The following is a 16,628-nucleotide window of genomic DNA, read 5'->3' as shown; positions in this document are numbered from 1 at the left end:
TTCAAGTTCAAAAAAAATATTTCAATTCTACTAACATATATATAGCCTATAAAACAATAAAAATATCTCAGTCCAAATAAGTTGTTGCTCACTATATGAATTCTCACTTCTCTATTTAGTTCAGTAACAATACTAAACCTATTCTCAATAGTAGATATCATTTTTCTTTCATCGTGTCCTATCTTTAGTTAGTCTTTATTGATTTCAAGAATTTGTAGGTCTTTTAAGATAACATCCTCTCATGCGATTTTAGGTCATTCGGTCTCCATTTAACACATCTCGCATAATTTTATACTTACGGATCAATGAATCTATAGTTGACACAAGACATGACCAAACTGTCTTAAGCAACCTTATCTCATTTTATCTTCAATGCATGTTACTTACACCTTTTGATGAATGTGATCATTTTTAATCTTATCTAATCTTGTATGACCGCAAATCCATTCTTAGCATTCGTATATGTGCAAAACTCATCTTGTGGATATGTTGGCATTCCAACATTTTAGCGACCTAATATTTAATACCATATAATATTATCCGTCTTATAATTATTTTATAGAACTTACCTTTCACTTGGCTAAGTATCCTTATATCACATAGCATCCCCGTAAAACTTTTTCACTTTAACCTTCGAGTTTTAATTCTACGAGTAACATCTCCATCTATCATTCCATTCTCGTTAAAAAGCGAGTCTATATATAAATATATATATTAAAAGTTATTTGCACTTTGGCACCACAATTCCATCTAGTCTCACCCCCGCTTCGCTTTTCTCATGCTAACTAGAATTTGCTCATTATGGTTTAAACTTTTGGTTGATACCCTTGCCGGTTTTGTCTATTAACACAATATCACAAGCAAATAGCATATACCATGAATCTCATTTTGTATTGTGTTAGTTAGCTCATCCATAACTAGGACAAACAAGTAAAGACATAATATTGATCCTTGGTATCGACACTCTTATGGGAAGCTCCACTATATTTCCTACTACCATTCTCATGCTAATGTCGATTATTTCATACTTAATTCTTTTTGGTATTTATATATTTAACATAAATTTTTTCTTCTCTCACTAAGGACCTTTCGTTTTGCTCTGTTATGTGCTTTCTATTAGTCAATGAACATTAGATCTTTCTTCGTTCATATATCGCTTACTAAACTTTATCCTAAAAGTGTCACATGACTTTTTCTTAACACGCCACTTGCCTTATGTATCAAGGTGCTCTATCTCTCTCTAAACTATTGATCTTATTCTTTTTGTTAATCAATCTATTTATGAAATTAATTATTCCTCCAACCATAATACTATAGTCGAAACCAATATCAAGGAGCTTATTTAAGCTGGATTATGTTTTTGCAAATTTTAAGACTCAAATCATATTATAGAAATAGACTCAATTCAACTCGGCTCGATTCAGTTCGAGATCAAGATACCACGTAAATTCATACAACCTCCTCTACAAACTAGTTTACATAAGTCATCTACTCTCTTAATCAAAATGTACAAATCAACTTAATACATTGGATTTGTAAACTTATGACTAACAATTTAGATTTCATTAAAATATCTCCTACTAGGTTTGTGGTAAGACCAACCCCCACAATGTCTTCTAGTTCAACCTCAAACTAACACTTCCAATTCAAGTTGGTGTTGGAACAGAAAACGACAGCGTACAAGGATACCTTTTAGACTCGGAAACCACGTCTTATAGCTACCAAAGTCCTCGCTTTTGTGAGTATTCATCTATCCAGATTCCACAACCCTCCTTCAATGTTTTCTCCAATTTTATCTACGTATTTATATAACCCTTATGCATATGTTAATTTGCAAAATTTCACATAGCAAGTAGTTATATCACTGTTCCTTTTTAATCATGCCTACAGTTTGTAAATCCAGCTGCTTTTGTCTCAATCTCTAGCTTCTTCCAAATCATCAATTTTCACACCCACAAATACTTCAAAACTATCAAATTTTTTTCGAATTCTTGTTATTTATTGTTGAAATCATGGCGACTACTAAACCACAGAGAACGCCGGTGGAGATCGAGGACATAATACTTCGGAAAATCCTCCTCGTAACCCTAGTTGATTCAATGGAAAACGATACACGTGTCGTGTATTTAGAGATGACGGCGGCGGAGATTTTAAGCGAGGGCAAAGAATTAAGGTTATCTAGGGATTTAATGGAGCGGGTTTTAATCGATCGACTTTCAGGTAATTTTGTATCGGCTGAACCCCCTTTTCAGTATTTAATCAACTGTTTCCGTAGGGCCCACGAAGAGGGCAAGAAAATTGTGTCGATGAAGGATAAAAACGTCAGGTCTGAGATGGAATTAGTGGTTAAACAAGTTAAGAAACTTGCGGTTTCTTATTGTAGGATACATTTAGGGAATCCTGATATGTTTCCTAATTGGGATACAGCGAAATCGAATGTATCTCCTTTGCTTCCTTTGGTGTTTTCAGAGGTTTCAAGTTCTGTGGATGCGTTTGGTGGGGGTGGGGGTAGTGGGGGAGTGACATGTCCACCTGGGTTTTTGGATGAGTTGTTTAAAGAAGGGGATTTTGATAGTATGGACCCAATTTTAAAGCAGTTGTATGAGGATTTAAGAGGGACTGTGTTAAAGGTTTCAGCTTTGGGTAATTTTCAGCAGCCACTTAGGGCTTTATTGTACTTGGTTAAGTATCCGGTGGGCGCAAAGTCATTGGTGAATCATCCTTGGTGGATTCCTAAGAGTGTGTATTTGAATGGAAGGGTTATTGAGATGACAAGTATTTTGGGTCCTTTCTTTCATGTCAGTGCTTTGCCTGATAATACAATCTTTAAGAGTCAGCCGGATGTTGGGTGAGTAAAATTTTATTTTTTGTCTCTTTTAATTGTATCCTAAATAAGTGTTTTTCCTGACTTTATACACTGATGAAAATTATATGGCATTATAAAATGGATTGAAAAAAACAGATGCTGCAGCCTTTCCTACTTGTTCAATCCCTGTTATCGTGCTTGTTTCTGCAAGAAGGGTGTAGACTAACGTGTGAAAAAGAAAGTCTTTTTGATAATGTCAAAGTATTATTTATTGATAAGAGCACTAAAGAGTGCTGCATAAGTTATCAAGTTGTGTAGGAGACTAAGCTATCTAGCAGGAAAAGCAAGTTGTTACTGATAAAGTTCATTCTCTAAAGTACAAAGAGCTAGGAGGAAGCATTTCTCTATCTTCTTATATTGAAAAGGTTGATTCTTTTGACACCGTCAAGCTAGTATATGATTATGTTTGTTATCGGTAGGCCTGTTCATGGAGCGGATCGGATTTGGAACCTTTCGGATTTCGGATTTTGTAAATTGCAATCTGAATCCGAACCAAGTTGAATTCGGATCGGATCGGATTTTGATGTTTGGATCGGATAAATATTTCGGATTTCGGTTCAGATTGTAAGCCTTATTAAGATGCTAAAATAAATAATTTTAAGATGCTATCTCCTACCATTTTTAGTAGCAAAAAGCAAAACTCATTGACTTCCATATCTTTCACATTTAATATTGAAAAGCAAGAAAAGGCAAAAACAGTGAGAGAAATAACAAAGAAACCTTAGAATTTCTGAAAGGGCACACCTATATGTAAAATATAAATTTCGGGTTTCGGATCGTTTCGGATGTAAATTGAGCCAAACCATATTCCATCCGATATCCAAAATAATTATATTAAAGATCCGAAATCCTATCCAAAGAGCTAAAATCCGATCCAAACCAATCCGAATAACATGGATCAATTCGGATTTTCGGGTTGACCCAAATAATGCACATCCCTAGTTATCGGTGACTTAGCCTATGCACATATCTCATTATCTGACTGAAAAGTTAGGACGGGTCACTATTTAGGGTTCTAGGTGAAAAGATAGTTCCTTTTGCATTGACATATTCTCTGTCGAAGACTTTATTTATCTCCAAAGGACTGATAGATTGTTTTACTTGTGTTGGACACCAGCCAGCAATGTTTCTCGGAATCGGCAACACGGCGTCCTGCTGATCTCCTGTCTTCTTTCACAACAATCAAAACTGTTATGAATAACTTGTATGATGGCTTGGCAGAAGTCCTTATGTCTCTTCTGAAAAATACAGTCATTCGTGAAAATGTCCTTGAATATCTCGCAGCAGTTATAAACAAAAATTCTTCAAGGGCTCATTTACAGGTAAGCTTTCAGTCCAGATCACACTATAAAGCACTAAAATGTGAAACAGACCCGTAAATATGCATCTGTTGGCTCTGTGGTGGATACTTCATTTGTACTTGTACCTTTTTCCTCTGCTTTGTGCGGATTGTAGTTTTGTTTTTTGGGTTCTGTGTTTTTCTACTCTGCCCTCACTCCAAACTTTCATGCTTGCAGGTTGATCCATTATCTTGTGCTAGTTCAGGCATGTTTGTAAATCTCAGTGCTGTTATGCTTCGGCTCTGTGAACCTTTCTTAGACGCCAATTTGACGAAAAGGGACAAGATTGATCCCCAATATGTGTTTTCTAGCACCCGTCTGGAACTGAGGTGAAATTTTCTTCTTTCCCATGTTCTCCCCTTTTCATCTGCATGTATGTTTGTTCCTTTAACATCGCCTATGATCCATATCAGGGGGTTGACTGCTCTGCATGCATCATCAGAAGAAGTTTCCGAATGGATAAATCAAAATAATCCAGGGAAAGTTGACGTCTCTAAAGAAGGCAGTGATGGAGAAAATCGGCTGTTGGCATCTCAGGAAGCTACAAGCTCCGGGAATGATTCTGGTGGACCTTCGAGTCTCCACAATAGCAGGCCAACATCAAGTAGTAGTGAAAAAGCCAAATATCCCTTCATATGTGAATGCTTCTTCATGACTGCAAGGGTGCTCAACCTGGGCCTCCTAAAAGCATTTTCAGATTTTAAGCATCTTGTTCAGGTGAGGAATTAGGACTTGAAGAAAGGAAATACCAAATTATACTTGGTGGAAGAAGGATGTCTTGAACCATATGTAACAGTGGATGAAAGGTTAATGTGGTATATTCATGGTGTTTGTACTAATCTAATTATTTAATTATCATCTTTAGGACATTTCAAGATCCGAAGATCATTTGTCTACTATGAAAACCATGCTAGAACAAGCACCCTCACCACAGTTGCAGCAGGAATTATCTCGCTTGGAGAAAGAACTTGAGCTGTATTCACAGGAGAAATTATGCTATGAAGCCCAAATACTGAGGGTATATAAACTTCCCCTTTTGTAATACTAGTAGGATTGTGCAATCTTGAGAACCTGAAGGAATTCTCTTTTAATAGCTGCTTTTATTAGATTACACTTGATATTATACTTTGCTGCTTTTACTTTGCTGCTTTCAAGCAAAGCAGCTCCTTATTTTGGTGTTAACTCTTTGTTTCTGTCCTACTTTTTCTTTGCATACATGCTTTTTTTTTTTTTGAGTAAAATAAAAAATGTGCAATCAACATATCCTAGGTAGGAATAGGTGCAAGTTATATCTCTGCATTTCCCTATTTATATTACTTGTATACGGAGTTAAAAGATTGCCTTGTTTTCAGGATGGAGGGCTTCTCCAGCGTGCATTATCCTTCTACAGGTTGATGGTCATTTGGCTGGTTGGCCTTGTTGGTGGTTTTAAGATGCCTTTACCTTCCCCTTGCCCTATGGAGTTTGCTTCTATGCCTGAGCACTTTGTGGAAGATGCCATGGAGCTGCTAATTTTTGCCTCTCGAATTCCTAGAGCTTTGGATGGTGTCTTACTGGTAGGTTTAGTCATGTCTTTTTATGTCAATTCGTATTCTTGCTCTTCAATTGTTCTTTATTTATATGGAATTCTATCATTGCATTACTTAACAGGATGACTTCATGAATTTCATTATCATGTTCATGGCAAGTCCAGAATATATCAGAAACCCTTATCTTAGAGCAAAGATGGTTGAAGTCCTAAACTGTTGGATGCCCCGTAGAAGGTGATTTAATTATATTCACTTGTGATATTGCATTTTTTCATTATTTTTACTATTACTCCTCTGTTCCACTTTGTTTGGCACTATTTTCTTATTAGTCCATTGCAAAAAGAAAAATGGCACATTCCTATATTTCCTTAATGAAGCTTTTATAGCCACACAAAAACTATGGCATGTTGAAGACCACAACTTTCAAAATAGTCACACAAGTGTTATGGCACATTTAAGACCACAAGTTTCAAAAGTCTTCCTTTCTTTATTAAAATTTGTGCCAAGTCTAACTATGACAAACAAAGGGGAAGGGAGGGAGTATTTGTTTCTATGCATGCTGGGAATCTTGTTCCTGTCGCCTATCTAAGTGAAAATTTTATGCAGCGGCTCGACTGCAACGTCTACTTTGTTTGAGGGGCATCAACTCTCTCTGGAGTATCTTGTGAAGAATCTTTTGAAGGTTTATGTCGACATTGAATTTACAGGTTCCCACACTCAGGTAATGCTTTGATGCTTTATTAATTTATATGTGCTTTGACAAGTGAAACCTGTTCTGTGACAACAAACAACAACACCTCAGTCCCAAACAAGCTGTGTTAACATTATACAAGTGAAAAAAGTTGTTTGCATTCCTAAAAATTCCTTCTACTAAGGAAGAAGCAATATTTGATGCTAGCTCTTTCTTTTCTCATAATTTTATCAGATACTTTGATAGTCTCATAAGGATCTTGAAATGTGAGCTTACTCCTTTGTCCTGCTTGTGTCGTTCATTTTCAAGACTTCAGGTCATTGACCTTTCACTTCACCCTTATCTTCTCAAAGTGGAGATTCTTCAGATCTTGCTGGACATCAAATATACATATATATGCTTGTTCTTGAGGGTTGTCAGTAATCTTTCAGGGCATTAATGAATTAATCTTTTTCCATCATAAAAGAGGTTTCTCGAAGAAAAAATACTGTGAGTGTTAGCATCTTTAGAAGAGTCTATTGAAAAGTGGACATATTCCAAGAACTGTGTTTGTAGGTATGTTTCTCCATGACTGTTGAAATATCTTTAAAGTATGGCTGTTTGGAAAACAGAACTATTTTTACCCAGGTTCTCAAATACTGTTTTCTTCGTTCTTTGGTGATATTATTGTTTCAGCATAGAGAGGTTTGAATGCTGGCTTATGTCATCAAAATTTTCTTTTTTCTTTTCTATAGACCCACAGGTTTTGGATAGTGTTTTCTTGGTTCTCGGGTGATACTTGTTTCAGGATAAAGAGGTTGAATGTTTGGGTAATATGTCTTCAATTTTTTCTTAAATAGTGGGGTGGCCAGGGATAAAGCAGAAAAAAAGTTGCCGTCTCACAAAAGAAAATATGGTGGATGAATAAACAGTCTGCTCTCTGATTCAGCCTTGTTGCCAGAAACAAAAGTTGCTAATTCAGTCAATGTCATTCGATATTGTTCTGTTAGTTGCAGTTTAGTTCATTTGATGGTAGAGACTTCCACTGTGTGCTCTTTAATGGAATATCTTGTTTGCTGCAGTTCTATGATAAATTTAATATCCGCCACAACATTGCTGAACTACTTGAATATCTTTGGCAAGTTCCTAGTCACAGGAATGCATGGAGACAGGTTGGGAGTTTTTTTCTCTCTTTTCGGTGATATTTTGCCTTCAAGGTTTTATAACACAACTCTTGAACTACTCTCCAATAACGCTTCATCTGTAACCTCAATATTTACAGATTGCCAAGGAGGAGGAGAAGGGTGTTTATTTGAATTTCTTAAACTTCTTGATTAATGATAGCATCTATCTTCTTGATGAAAGTCTTAATAAAATTCTTGAACTAAAAGAGCTGGAAGCTGAAATGTCTAATACAGCAGAATGGGAGCGAAGACCAGCTCAAGAAAGGCAGGAGAGAACTCGCCTGTTCCATTCACAAGAGAATGTCAGTTTTAAATCTTCAAATATTTTTATTTACTAAAGCTATATTCATAATTTAAGTGAAAGATGCTGGTTGTTTTTAGATAATTCGAATTGATATGAAGTTGGCAAATGAAGATGTGAGCCTGCTAGCATTTACTTCAGAGCAAATTACCGCCCCTTTTCTTCTTCCTGAGATGGTATGTTCACCATTCTATATCATTTCTCGCGGTAACGCGTAATAATCGATGAAGCATTTTTTTTTTTCAAATTGGTTATTGTTTTATAATTGGTGAAGCTGTTCTTTCCCCTTAATTTTTCTCGAAATGGTTTCTAGGTGGAGAGAGTTGCTAGCATGTTGAATTACTTTTTACTACAGCTGGTGGGTCCACAAAGAAAATCTCTCAGCTTGAAAGACCCTGAAAAGTATGAGTTTCGTCCGAAAGAGTTGTTGAAACAGGTGAATGAAGTTGTTTACATGTCTTGATATTACTTGCTATAACTAACAAAGATCAGATGGCATTAAGTGTCCCTTAAATAGGAAAACTCCTTATTTTTTACCTTTTGACTGAAGTCTTTGCCTTTTTACACTTGAACAGTAGCAAAGTGCAACTATGCTTTTCTTATGATTGAAATTGGAAATTAACACCGCAAAAAGATAGAGGTAAAGGAAATATGAAATGTGACTGACCCACGTGATCAAATGTCAGAGGCACACGCATCATTATATTTATATCTGCCAATTCTCCTTCTCTGACCTTCACATCTAGTTCCTCTCTTCCCATTTGCTTGCTCTGTACCTACATTGGCACCTTTGCCTCATCTCTAACCGGACTTGTTTCTAATATTCCCACGTCCCAATAGACAAAACCAACTTTTACTTGCACAGTTACTAATACTCCCTTAGATGATGTAGTTTGACTTGGCACAAAGTTTAAGAAAAAAGGAGACTTTTGAAATATGTGGTCCTTAAAGCTTAAGGGGCAAAAGCTTTGTGGGGCCAATGACATTTGTGTGGCTATAAAAGCTTCTCATTAAGGGTAAAGTTGGTAAAATGGAAAGGTTAAACTTAAATTGTTTCCAAATATAGAAATGTGTCATTCTTTTTGGAACGGACTAATAAGGAAAGTGTGTCATCTAAATTGAAACGGAGAGAGTAGCACAAAGTATGAATAGATTATCATATCAAGTTTGGTAGAGAAATGTTTAATTAATGATTTGGAATGTATCTCTGAAAAAATAATAGTCTGGGTTGTGAAAAGTGGCATACTTGGTGTCTGAGACGTCATACCGAGTTTGAGATTATAGAGTAATTATTTTTTTTCCAATTTATATCAGACATTTCCTTTTGGTTCTTCCCAAAATATTCTAACATTGAACTAGTTATTTGTTTTGGGATTGACCGCTTTGCTGGAAGGATTATGCTCCGTGGTGGCAAATATTAGTTTTTAATCACTCATTTGTGAAGGAAAATTGATGATTTTTCTTAATGACTTGTATGTTGGGAAATGACCTAAATAGATGTATGTTTATTTCTCTATGTGGATGATGACTTGGTGTAGAAGTTTAGTTTGCTATAACCATGATAATATTGATAGTGTTACTGTTATCTGTAGTCTGTACAAGAATCTAAAACAAGTAATTTGTTGCATATTAGCACCAAATATCATTTGCATACAGGGGTGTCTTGAGCTCTCTTTTTTCTTTTGGATTAAGCAAGTAAATTTTCATTAAATTTTGGACCAAACGCGAGTATACAAGAAGTATACAAAAAAGTAGAAAACCTACAACAGTACAAAGTGTCTTGAGCATTTTAATTGCCAAGACTATTATTGTTTTAACAAAATCTAATATGATTGTTGGTGGAGTCTCTGTTCTGAATTTCATCGAAGCTCTGTCTGGCTGTTCTTTTTCTTTTGACAAGAACCAAGTGTATTTCTGTATTACGTAGCCTCTTTTGGTTATCTCCTGTTTCATGAAGAGGGCCAGAAAATTTTCTTTTTCTTCTTATTGTTTAGTGTATCCTGTAGTCTCCATAGTATGTTACTAGAATCAGGAGAAGGTACATGTGTAGAAGTTTTACAATTTCTTTTGTTCGCATGTGAAGATTGTGAAAATATATGTGCATTTGGCGAGAGGGGATAAGGAGAATATCTTTCCAGCTGCAATTACAAGAGATGGTCGATCGTACAGTGATCAGGTTTTTACCCTGTTGCTAATTGCTTTCTTTTCCATTAATTTTTTTTTTTGCTTTCTTCAAATTCATTCTCTGTTTGGACTTCGGCGTGACAAATTGGATTTGTTCCAGATATTTAGTGCTGCAGCTGATGTCCTTAGAAGAATTGGTGAAGATATGAGGATCATTCAAGAGTTCATTGACCTTGGCGCAAAAGCCAAGGTTGCAGCTTCAGAAGCAATGGACGCTGAGGCTGCACTTGGAGACATTCCTGATGAATTCCTTGATCCTATCCAAGTACGTACCTTCTTCTCCTCGAAATCAAATCAAGTAGTTTCCAATTCTTGCTATATGGATAGCTTCCCTAGTCAAATTTTTGATTTGTACCAATGGTCTTTATTCGATTTGCAGTATACTTTGATGAAGGATCCTGTCATTCTTCCCTCTTCAAGAATAACAGTGGACCGACCTGTTATTCAGAGGCACCTTCTTAGTGATAGTGTAAGCCACTATGTCTATGTTTCTAAGTCTTTTATTCCACTAGGAATTATTGTTTTGGTTTTTCACTTGCTTCTACTGGTTTACAGTCGGACCCGTTTAACCGGTCTCATCTAACTGCGGACATGCTGATTCCTGACACCGAGTTGAAGGCGAAAATTGAAGAGTTCATTCGGTCCCATGAATTGCAGAAGCGTGGGGAAGATTTGAATTTGCAAAACACAAAAACAACAATACAAACAACTGATACTTCAAATTTAATTGAGTAGGGATTTCTCTTTTCTGCTTTTACCTGATCATGTGTATATTGGGTTCAAGTGATCAATGGTAGACCTTGTTGGCAAAAACTAGAAAATCGTTTGCTTTTGTTTCTGTATGCGATAGTTCTTCTTTTCCCTCAGGGTCCAATTTATGAGAATTGATGTTATTAGTTAATCAATGTCTCTCGCGGGTCAGGTGACAACTTTTACTTTTGGCATGATCAGTTGCCTTCATGTATATGCCCACCACAATGTACACAAGGGAATTCGCTGAAATGGTATATTAATGTTTTCGTGATTTCATTTTTGGTCCGTTTGTTAGTGAATGTAGTACACTAAGCATTCTATCTCCTGATAAAATGATTTATTTATTCTATACTCTGTCAATATCAAATTGAACCTTTGCCAAGTCCTACCTGTAAGGGTAATACCTTTGTTAATTTGGGTACTCTGATTTATTTATCTTTCCGTTTTTCTTTTAGTATATCAGTAATCTTAGGCATTACTGGGGTGGAAGAAATAAAGCGAGAAGATTTAAAAAGATGATGAAAGTACTCAGATGGTTGCAAGGCATACAAATTTCCGCAGCTCCCCATTTATTAGATTGCATTAAACCCCCTCTTTTTCGGCTACACTTTCGGTAGAAGGTGGCTTGGTGGGAGGGCTTCATTGATTCAACATAAAAAAGCAGTTGGCAGAAAGATAGTAAAAGCTCACAGGATATTCCTCAAGGTTTTCGCGTGAGCAACTCTTTCTAAAAACATGACAAATATGCATGGCAAAAATCATTCAAAACGGTGATATAATTTAAAACAACATTAAACCAGCAAATCCCAGAAGGAAAAATAAATAACGCAAGCTAACAGCGTCTCAATTTTTTCTTGAGAGCTATTTCGTCTAAGTAATTAACATATACATTAAGGAGTAAATCCTTAAAAAATGGTGGACATAAAAAAGCAAACTGGTGAAAGTAAAGCTGTACATAAGCTGTATCAGAACTACCCAAAAAATGCAAAAGCATAGCTGCTCAGTTATACGACCAGGCACTCAGCAGCATCAAGTGTGTCGAATGTCCAGACATATTACTGACAATTATTAAAACCAAAACATAAGTCATTCAAAGTCTAAACACAAAGTGATCGTGTGAACTTTGTTCCACTACGACAAGGAAAAGAAGAAGAAAAGAAAAGAGCAAACCATGAAACAACAAATATAGTCATATTTGAAAAAATGTTAATCACTTATGTAGGGAAATACCTGTGAAGTTTCCACGTGCAAATAGGCTAAAACAACCTTCAGGAAACTAGTTTGACCAGTTATTCACAGCTTTGATTTAAGCTGAGGTATCTTTCTTTTTGCATATTCATGAGCGATCCTAATTGCACTATTGCTGTGGCGCAAAGTGAACTCTGCCAGCAAGATTTGGCTCTCTTCAATAGTTAGATCTCCATGACATCCCTTAAAAGAAAAAAAAAAAGTCAACTTTCTGTACATGGAATCTTGGAGATCATGAACAAAAGAAGGCCAAATCCTTCAATAGGTTAGAAACTTGAAGCAACTATGATCAACTACGGTGTCACCTTCATCAACCACCGAAGACAAGTCAACAAAGTTTCGAATTTTTTAAGGTACAATAATACAGGAGAGATATCAATTAACACTGAAGATAGATTTTACCACTCTTTTCCTACGCTGTCACCTTCTCGATTGTTAGTAGAGAAGCACCATAGGCAGATAGATTGTACCATTATTTTCATATTTCCACGGAAGGTTAAAAAAAAGATGGAAAAACAACATGCTATGTAGCTAATGCAACATGTATAACCTTTAACCCACAGGCCACAACCCCATCCAGAAAGAGAGAAAAATCAAGGCAATGCAATCACCGAGAAAAAAAAAAGGTAACCCTAGTCCATAGTTTCTCCATTCCATCGGATGTACTGCAATTTGATTGTCCCCACCCCCTTCCATCAGAGGAGAAGGAATTAAAAAAGGAATAAGAAGAGTATAATTAAGAGTTAGGTGAATGTTCTGCAGCGCTACGGGACACGTACCAAGCGAGAAGTTCTGTCACAGACGGCATGGTGCATAAGTAGGCCAGCAGCAACAGATACATTGAATGAGTCTACCATGCCTTTCATTGGAATACTGCAGTGTAAGTCTGATAATTCAAGAGCCTCATCACTAATTCCCCTGCAAACAACAATATCTCATCTAGTTCTGGTCCATCTCAGCAAAATAAATCAAAGTCTTTTCATGCCAAGAGGCAATATTCCTATTATCTCTAATTTTACAAGGAAATAGAATTAGATCTTCTTCAGCATAAAGAAGATCATTAAAATAGAGAACCAAGACAAGAAAGAAACTGATTACAAATTCTACCATAAAAATGATCGCAGATGCTAATATGATTATAGTTCATATGTGACAGAATGTAGTAGTCCCTGTCAGCAGGTAGGATCAAAGCTGAATAACTATTCTTGAACGAGGACAGCAGACTATAACACCTACCTAAGTTCATTTCCAACAACAATTGCAGTTGGGCATGACCAGTCCATATCGTATACAGAAACCTACAACAGAAAGACAACGTTCAATTGACATCTTGAGAAAGCAATAAAACGGAAAGAACCAAAAATGAGCAAGCAAATTTTCACTGGCAATTCAGTATAAGAAATAAAAGAGGATCTCCATACTGTGTCCATTCCAAGATGTGTTGTCGCAATACGATAACCACGTGATTTCAAAACTTTGAAACACTCATGGACAGAATCCCAAAGTTCGATGTCCAACCATTTCTCAGCTCCCATGCTGACATGGCGATTCTCCCTGTACCTGTAGGCAGATATTAAATGTCAAGGCACTTGCACAAAGAGTGCCCTACAAAACCAATTCACTTATAAATACCGTTCCCTTCCTGCAAAATTAAATCGTCAAACAAAAATATTGGAACTCTCTGAGACAGGATTTGTTCGCACTGTTAGATAGTAAACCACTTCTGGAACGCTTTGCACTAAACCTTAATCAACACGATGACTAAGTAAACCACAAAATGAATTTGTTTCACTAAATATAACCGCGTATAACACAGAACCAAACGTTCTTCTTTATTTCCCTAGCCAAAGGAGGGGAAACTATAAAGCATGTCGCTTCAAACACATTGTTGTAAACAGGGGCGTATCTGAGTCTTAGGGTATGGGTTCATGTGAACGCATACTTCTTTCCCTGAACCATGTATAATAATGTTATATTTTTTAAAAACTACTTAATTATATGTGCGTGAATCCATGCTCAAAGACTCCTATGGTGCAATAATCATTGAGTGCACCTCTACGAGTGAAATTGGTGGTTCAAATCCCACTCCGGACGGTCTTGTTTTCGGCATGGAGTATAGATATATACGTGAAAATCACTAAAATTTTAAAAAGAATATAATTTTGAACCTATAATTTCAAATGTGTAGTGGGTACATGGTAGATACTAAAGTTAAACTCGTCAAATATAAATTCTAAATCCGCAATAGTGCACCCATCCTCTTGAAATCCTGGATCCGACCCTGGTTGTAAATCATGTATTATGCTAAGAATACATTTGAAACTCAAGTCGATACTACTAAAACTGCCAATTATTAAGCAATATCGAGCATGATAAGAAAAAGAAACAAATAAGTACTATTTTCACCTAAAGTGCTGAGCACCTTTTCGAACAGTCACACGCTACAACATGGACTGACTGAATGCCCAGTGCATCAGCTGACCGAAACGCAGCTGAAATATTGCCAAAATCACTCAAACCTTCCACCACCAAACATACAGAATATGTCCGATTCATCACAGCATTTCTAAACCTCTCTTTCCTCGAATCCATTATAACCGGGTTCAAAGCTTCCAATACCTCTGCGCTATTCAAGTCCACATTTCCCACCTTAAATCTATCCAAATACGGAAACCAACGGTCCTGATGCCCTTGGCCTTCAGTATTGGACCTACGTTCCATTTTCATAAACTTTGTTACATCATCTTTATTGGAAAGCAACTCTTCTACTGTATCTTCCGATTTTTCCTCCGGAATTTCTATGGCGACACGCGGAACTGTCATTTCCTCCGCATTTTCCGAAATTTCCAGTGAAATTGCTCCTTGAGTGCTGCCATATCGTCTTGAAGTAGCTCTACACGGTTCGATTCTAAGTCCTACATAGAAATACAGTAGAGAACAAGGTTAGTGTAGTACACAGACATAAAGCAACACATACAGAATCACAAACATTATAAATAGATACCTGGATTAGGAGAGAGTAGACGCAGTGCGTTAAAAGGAGCGAAATTGGATGAAAAATGAGAAGAGAAACTTCTACCATAACTGCTTCGAGTTTTGAACTCAATAAACGAAATTGAAGAGCGAAATAGGGTTTTGCAGACGCTCATGGCATTAACTTTATCTCACTTACCTCACTAGTCGGAGAGTAGGAAATGGAGATTTTGCCGGGGATTGAACTGGACTGGACAAAGGAGGAGTAAACGGCGTCGTGAAGATACCGCATTCAACTTGGGTCAAGCCCATCCGAAGCCCAACTAACCCGCGCAAAACATTGGTACTCCTAACTCTACATTTCGGACAACTTAATGGGAAAATGTCCAAAATTGAACTGCAAGATCACACGTTTGAATTAAGTGCTATTTTGTGACATTCTTTTTTGTTTTCCTTTTATTTAGGTGCATTAAAACATTATCTATACAACAGCCAGACCTCTTTATAATAACATTCTTATATGATAACACTTCACTATAAAAGCCAAGTTTTTCTGGAACCAATTTTCATATTATGTTATAACTAGTTAACTTATCCGCGCGTCGCACGGTTATAATACAAAACAATCTATAGTAAAAAATATAAACAAATATATGTAATGTAAGATATACATACCACGAAAATCAAAACCTAATCGTATAACAAAATACATATGAAAAATTAAAATAAAGAAACAAATCCAAATTAAAGCATCACAAAGTTTGTAGCTTTGTAGTAACAAATTACTCGAGGAACAATCCTCTTCATAATACGTAGAGGTGATGTATATTAACAATTAATACTCCATTAATTATCATAAAACTAATAGTTATTGAAGACCTTTGGTCTCTTATGTATCTCCTCTCATATTGTTATTTAAATATTACTTATCAATAATATTAATTAGTGTAAATCAAAAAAAGTAAATATCTATTGAAAACCTTTGGTCTTATGTAACTCCTCTCACCTTTCATTATTATTTAAATGTTAGCCATAAATAATAATTATTAGAAAATGTATTAGATTAGATAGTAGTAAAACTTATGAACTTTAACAAATTGTCTTCCATTAAATAAAAAGAAAATATGAAATGTAAAGGGTAGAAATTTAAAATAGGAAAAAAAGGAAGTGAGAATGAAGTGACATTGGAAGTTATGGAGTCCCTTTGTTATTTTTTTCTTCTCCCAATTTTTTGCAAAGTTTCCTTTGTTCATAACACCCATCCTATAATTTGAAAAACATAATTAACTCATCAAAATAAAAAAAAATAGAAAACCTTCCAAGTATCGAGAAGCAAAAGGTTCGAAAAAGGAGAAGGAGAAAACTTATTTTTATGTGCACTTATAGTAACATCGAAAATGTTCGTTCTTGATCGTTTCCTCTGATGAACATTGCAAGAGCAACATACTTGCGTTACTTTTTCTCTCAGTCCAGGTACTCCAGTTGTAGGTTAATAGGTTATCATGGAAGTTAATTATACAAATAGACAAAAAAATGATGATTTAACCCGAAAAAATACTGAAAAGAAAGAAGTTGTTACC

At 36.0% G+C, this 16,628-nt stretch overlaps 2 protein-coding genes across 2 annotated transcripts; one reads left to right on the top strand and one right to left on the bottom strand.

Moving 5' to 3' along the window:
* The first annotated feature begins 1,572 nt into the window (after positions 1-1,572).
* Positions 1,573-11,103, top strand: LOC107777862 (putative ubiquitin conjugation factor E4). Its single transcript, XM_016598020.2, has 16 exons — positions 1,573-2,848; positions 3,984-4,188; positions 4,384-4,535; positions 4,620-4,923; positions 5,072-5,224; positions 5,559-5,762; positions 5,857-5,969; positions 6,342-6,456; positions 7,488-7,577; positions 7,688-7,891; positions 7,971-8,066; positions 8,204-8,326; positions 9,974-10,066; positions 10,175-10,339; positions 10,454-10,543; positions 10,630-11,103. The coding sequence occupies exons 1-16, from the start codon at positions 2,013-2,015 to the stop codon at positions 10,807-10,809; spliced, it is 3,123 nt and encodes a 1,040-aa protein (XP_016453506.2). The 5' UTR covers positions 1,573-2,012; the 3' UTR covers positions 10,810-11,103.
* A 473-nt stretch (positions 11,104-11,576) lies between these two features.
* LOC107777861 (uncharacterized) lies at positions 11,577-15,336 on the bottom strand. Its single transcript, XM_016598019.2, has 7 exons — positions 15,080-15,336; positions 14,498-14,990; positions 13,497-13,635; positions 13,312-13,373; positions 12,855-12,993; positions 12,058-12,258; positions 11,577-11,885 (listed from the first exon to the last, which is right to left on the bottom strand). Exons 1-6 carry the CDS (start codon positions 15,222-15,224, stop codon positions 12,121-12,123), a joined length of 1,116 nt encoding a protein of 371 aa, XP_016453505.2. The 5' UTR covers positions 15,225-15,336; the 3' UTR covers positions 11,577-11,885; positions 12,058-12,120.
* Positions 15,337-16,628: the final 1,292 nt, after the last annotated feature.

Source organism: Nicotiana tabacum, chromosome 17 (assembly GCF_000715075.1).
Source record: "Nicotiana tabacum cultivar K326 chromosome 17, ASM71507v2, whole genome shotgun sequence".
Classification (NCBI taxonomy): Eukaryota; Viridiplantae; Streptophyta; class Magnoliopsida; order Solanales; family Solanaceae; genus Nicotiana; species Nicotiana tabacum.
This window is presented reverse-complemented; position numbering and strand designations above follow the sequence as displayed.

Excerpts from the sequence above, each read along its gene's own strand:
- LOC107777862 (XM_016598020.2), top strand. The coding sequence starts at position 2,013 with ATGGCGACTACTAAACCACAGAGAACGCCGGTGGAGATCGAGGACATA. Across the intron at positions 10,067-10,174 it reads GTCGATCGTACAGTGATCAG|ATATTTAGTGCTGCAGCTGA; the intron begins GTTTTTACCCTG and ends GATTTGTTCCAG. Across the intron at positions 10,340-10,453 it reads AATTCCTTGATCCTATCCAA|TATACTTTGATGAAGGATCC; the intron begins GTACGTACCTTC and ends TTCGATTTGCAG.
- LOC107777861 (XM_016598019.2), bottom strand. The coding sequence starts at position 15,224 with ATGAGCGTCTGCAAAACCCTATTTCGCTCTTCAATTTCGTTTATTGAG. Across the intron at positions 13,636-14,497 it reads GCGTGTGACTGTTCGAAAAG|GTACAGGGAGAATCGCCATG; the intron begins GTGCTCAGCACT and ends ATCTGCCTACAG. Across the intron at positions 13,374-13,496 it reads CACATCTTGGAATGGACACA|GTTTCTGTATACGATATGGA; the intron begins GTATGGAGATCC and ends TTTCTGTTGTAG.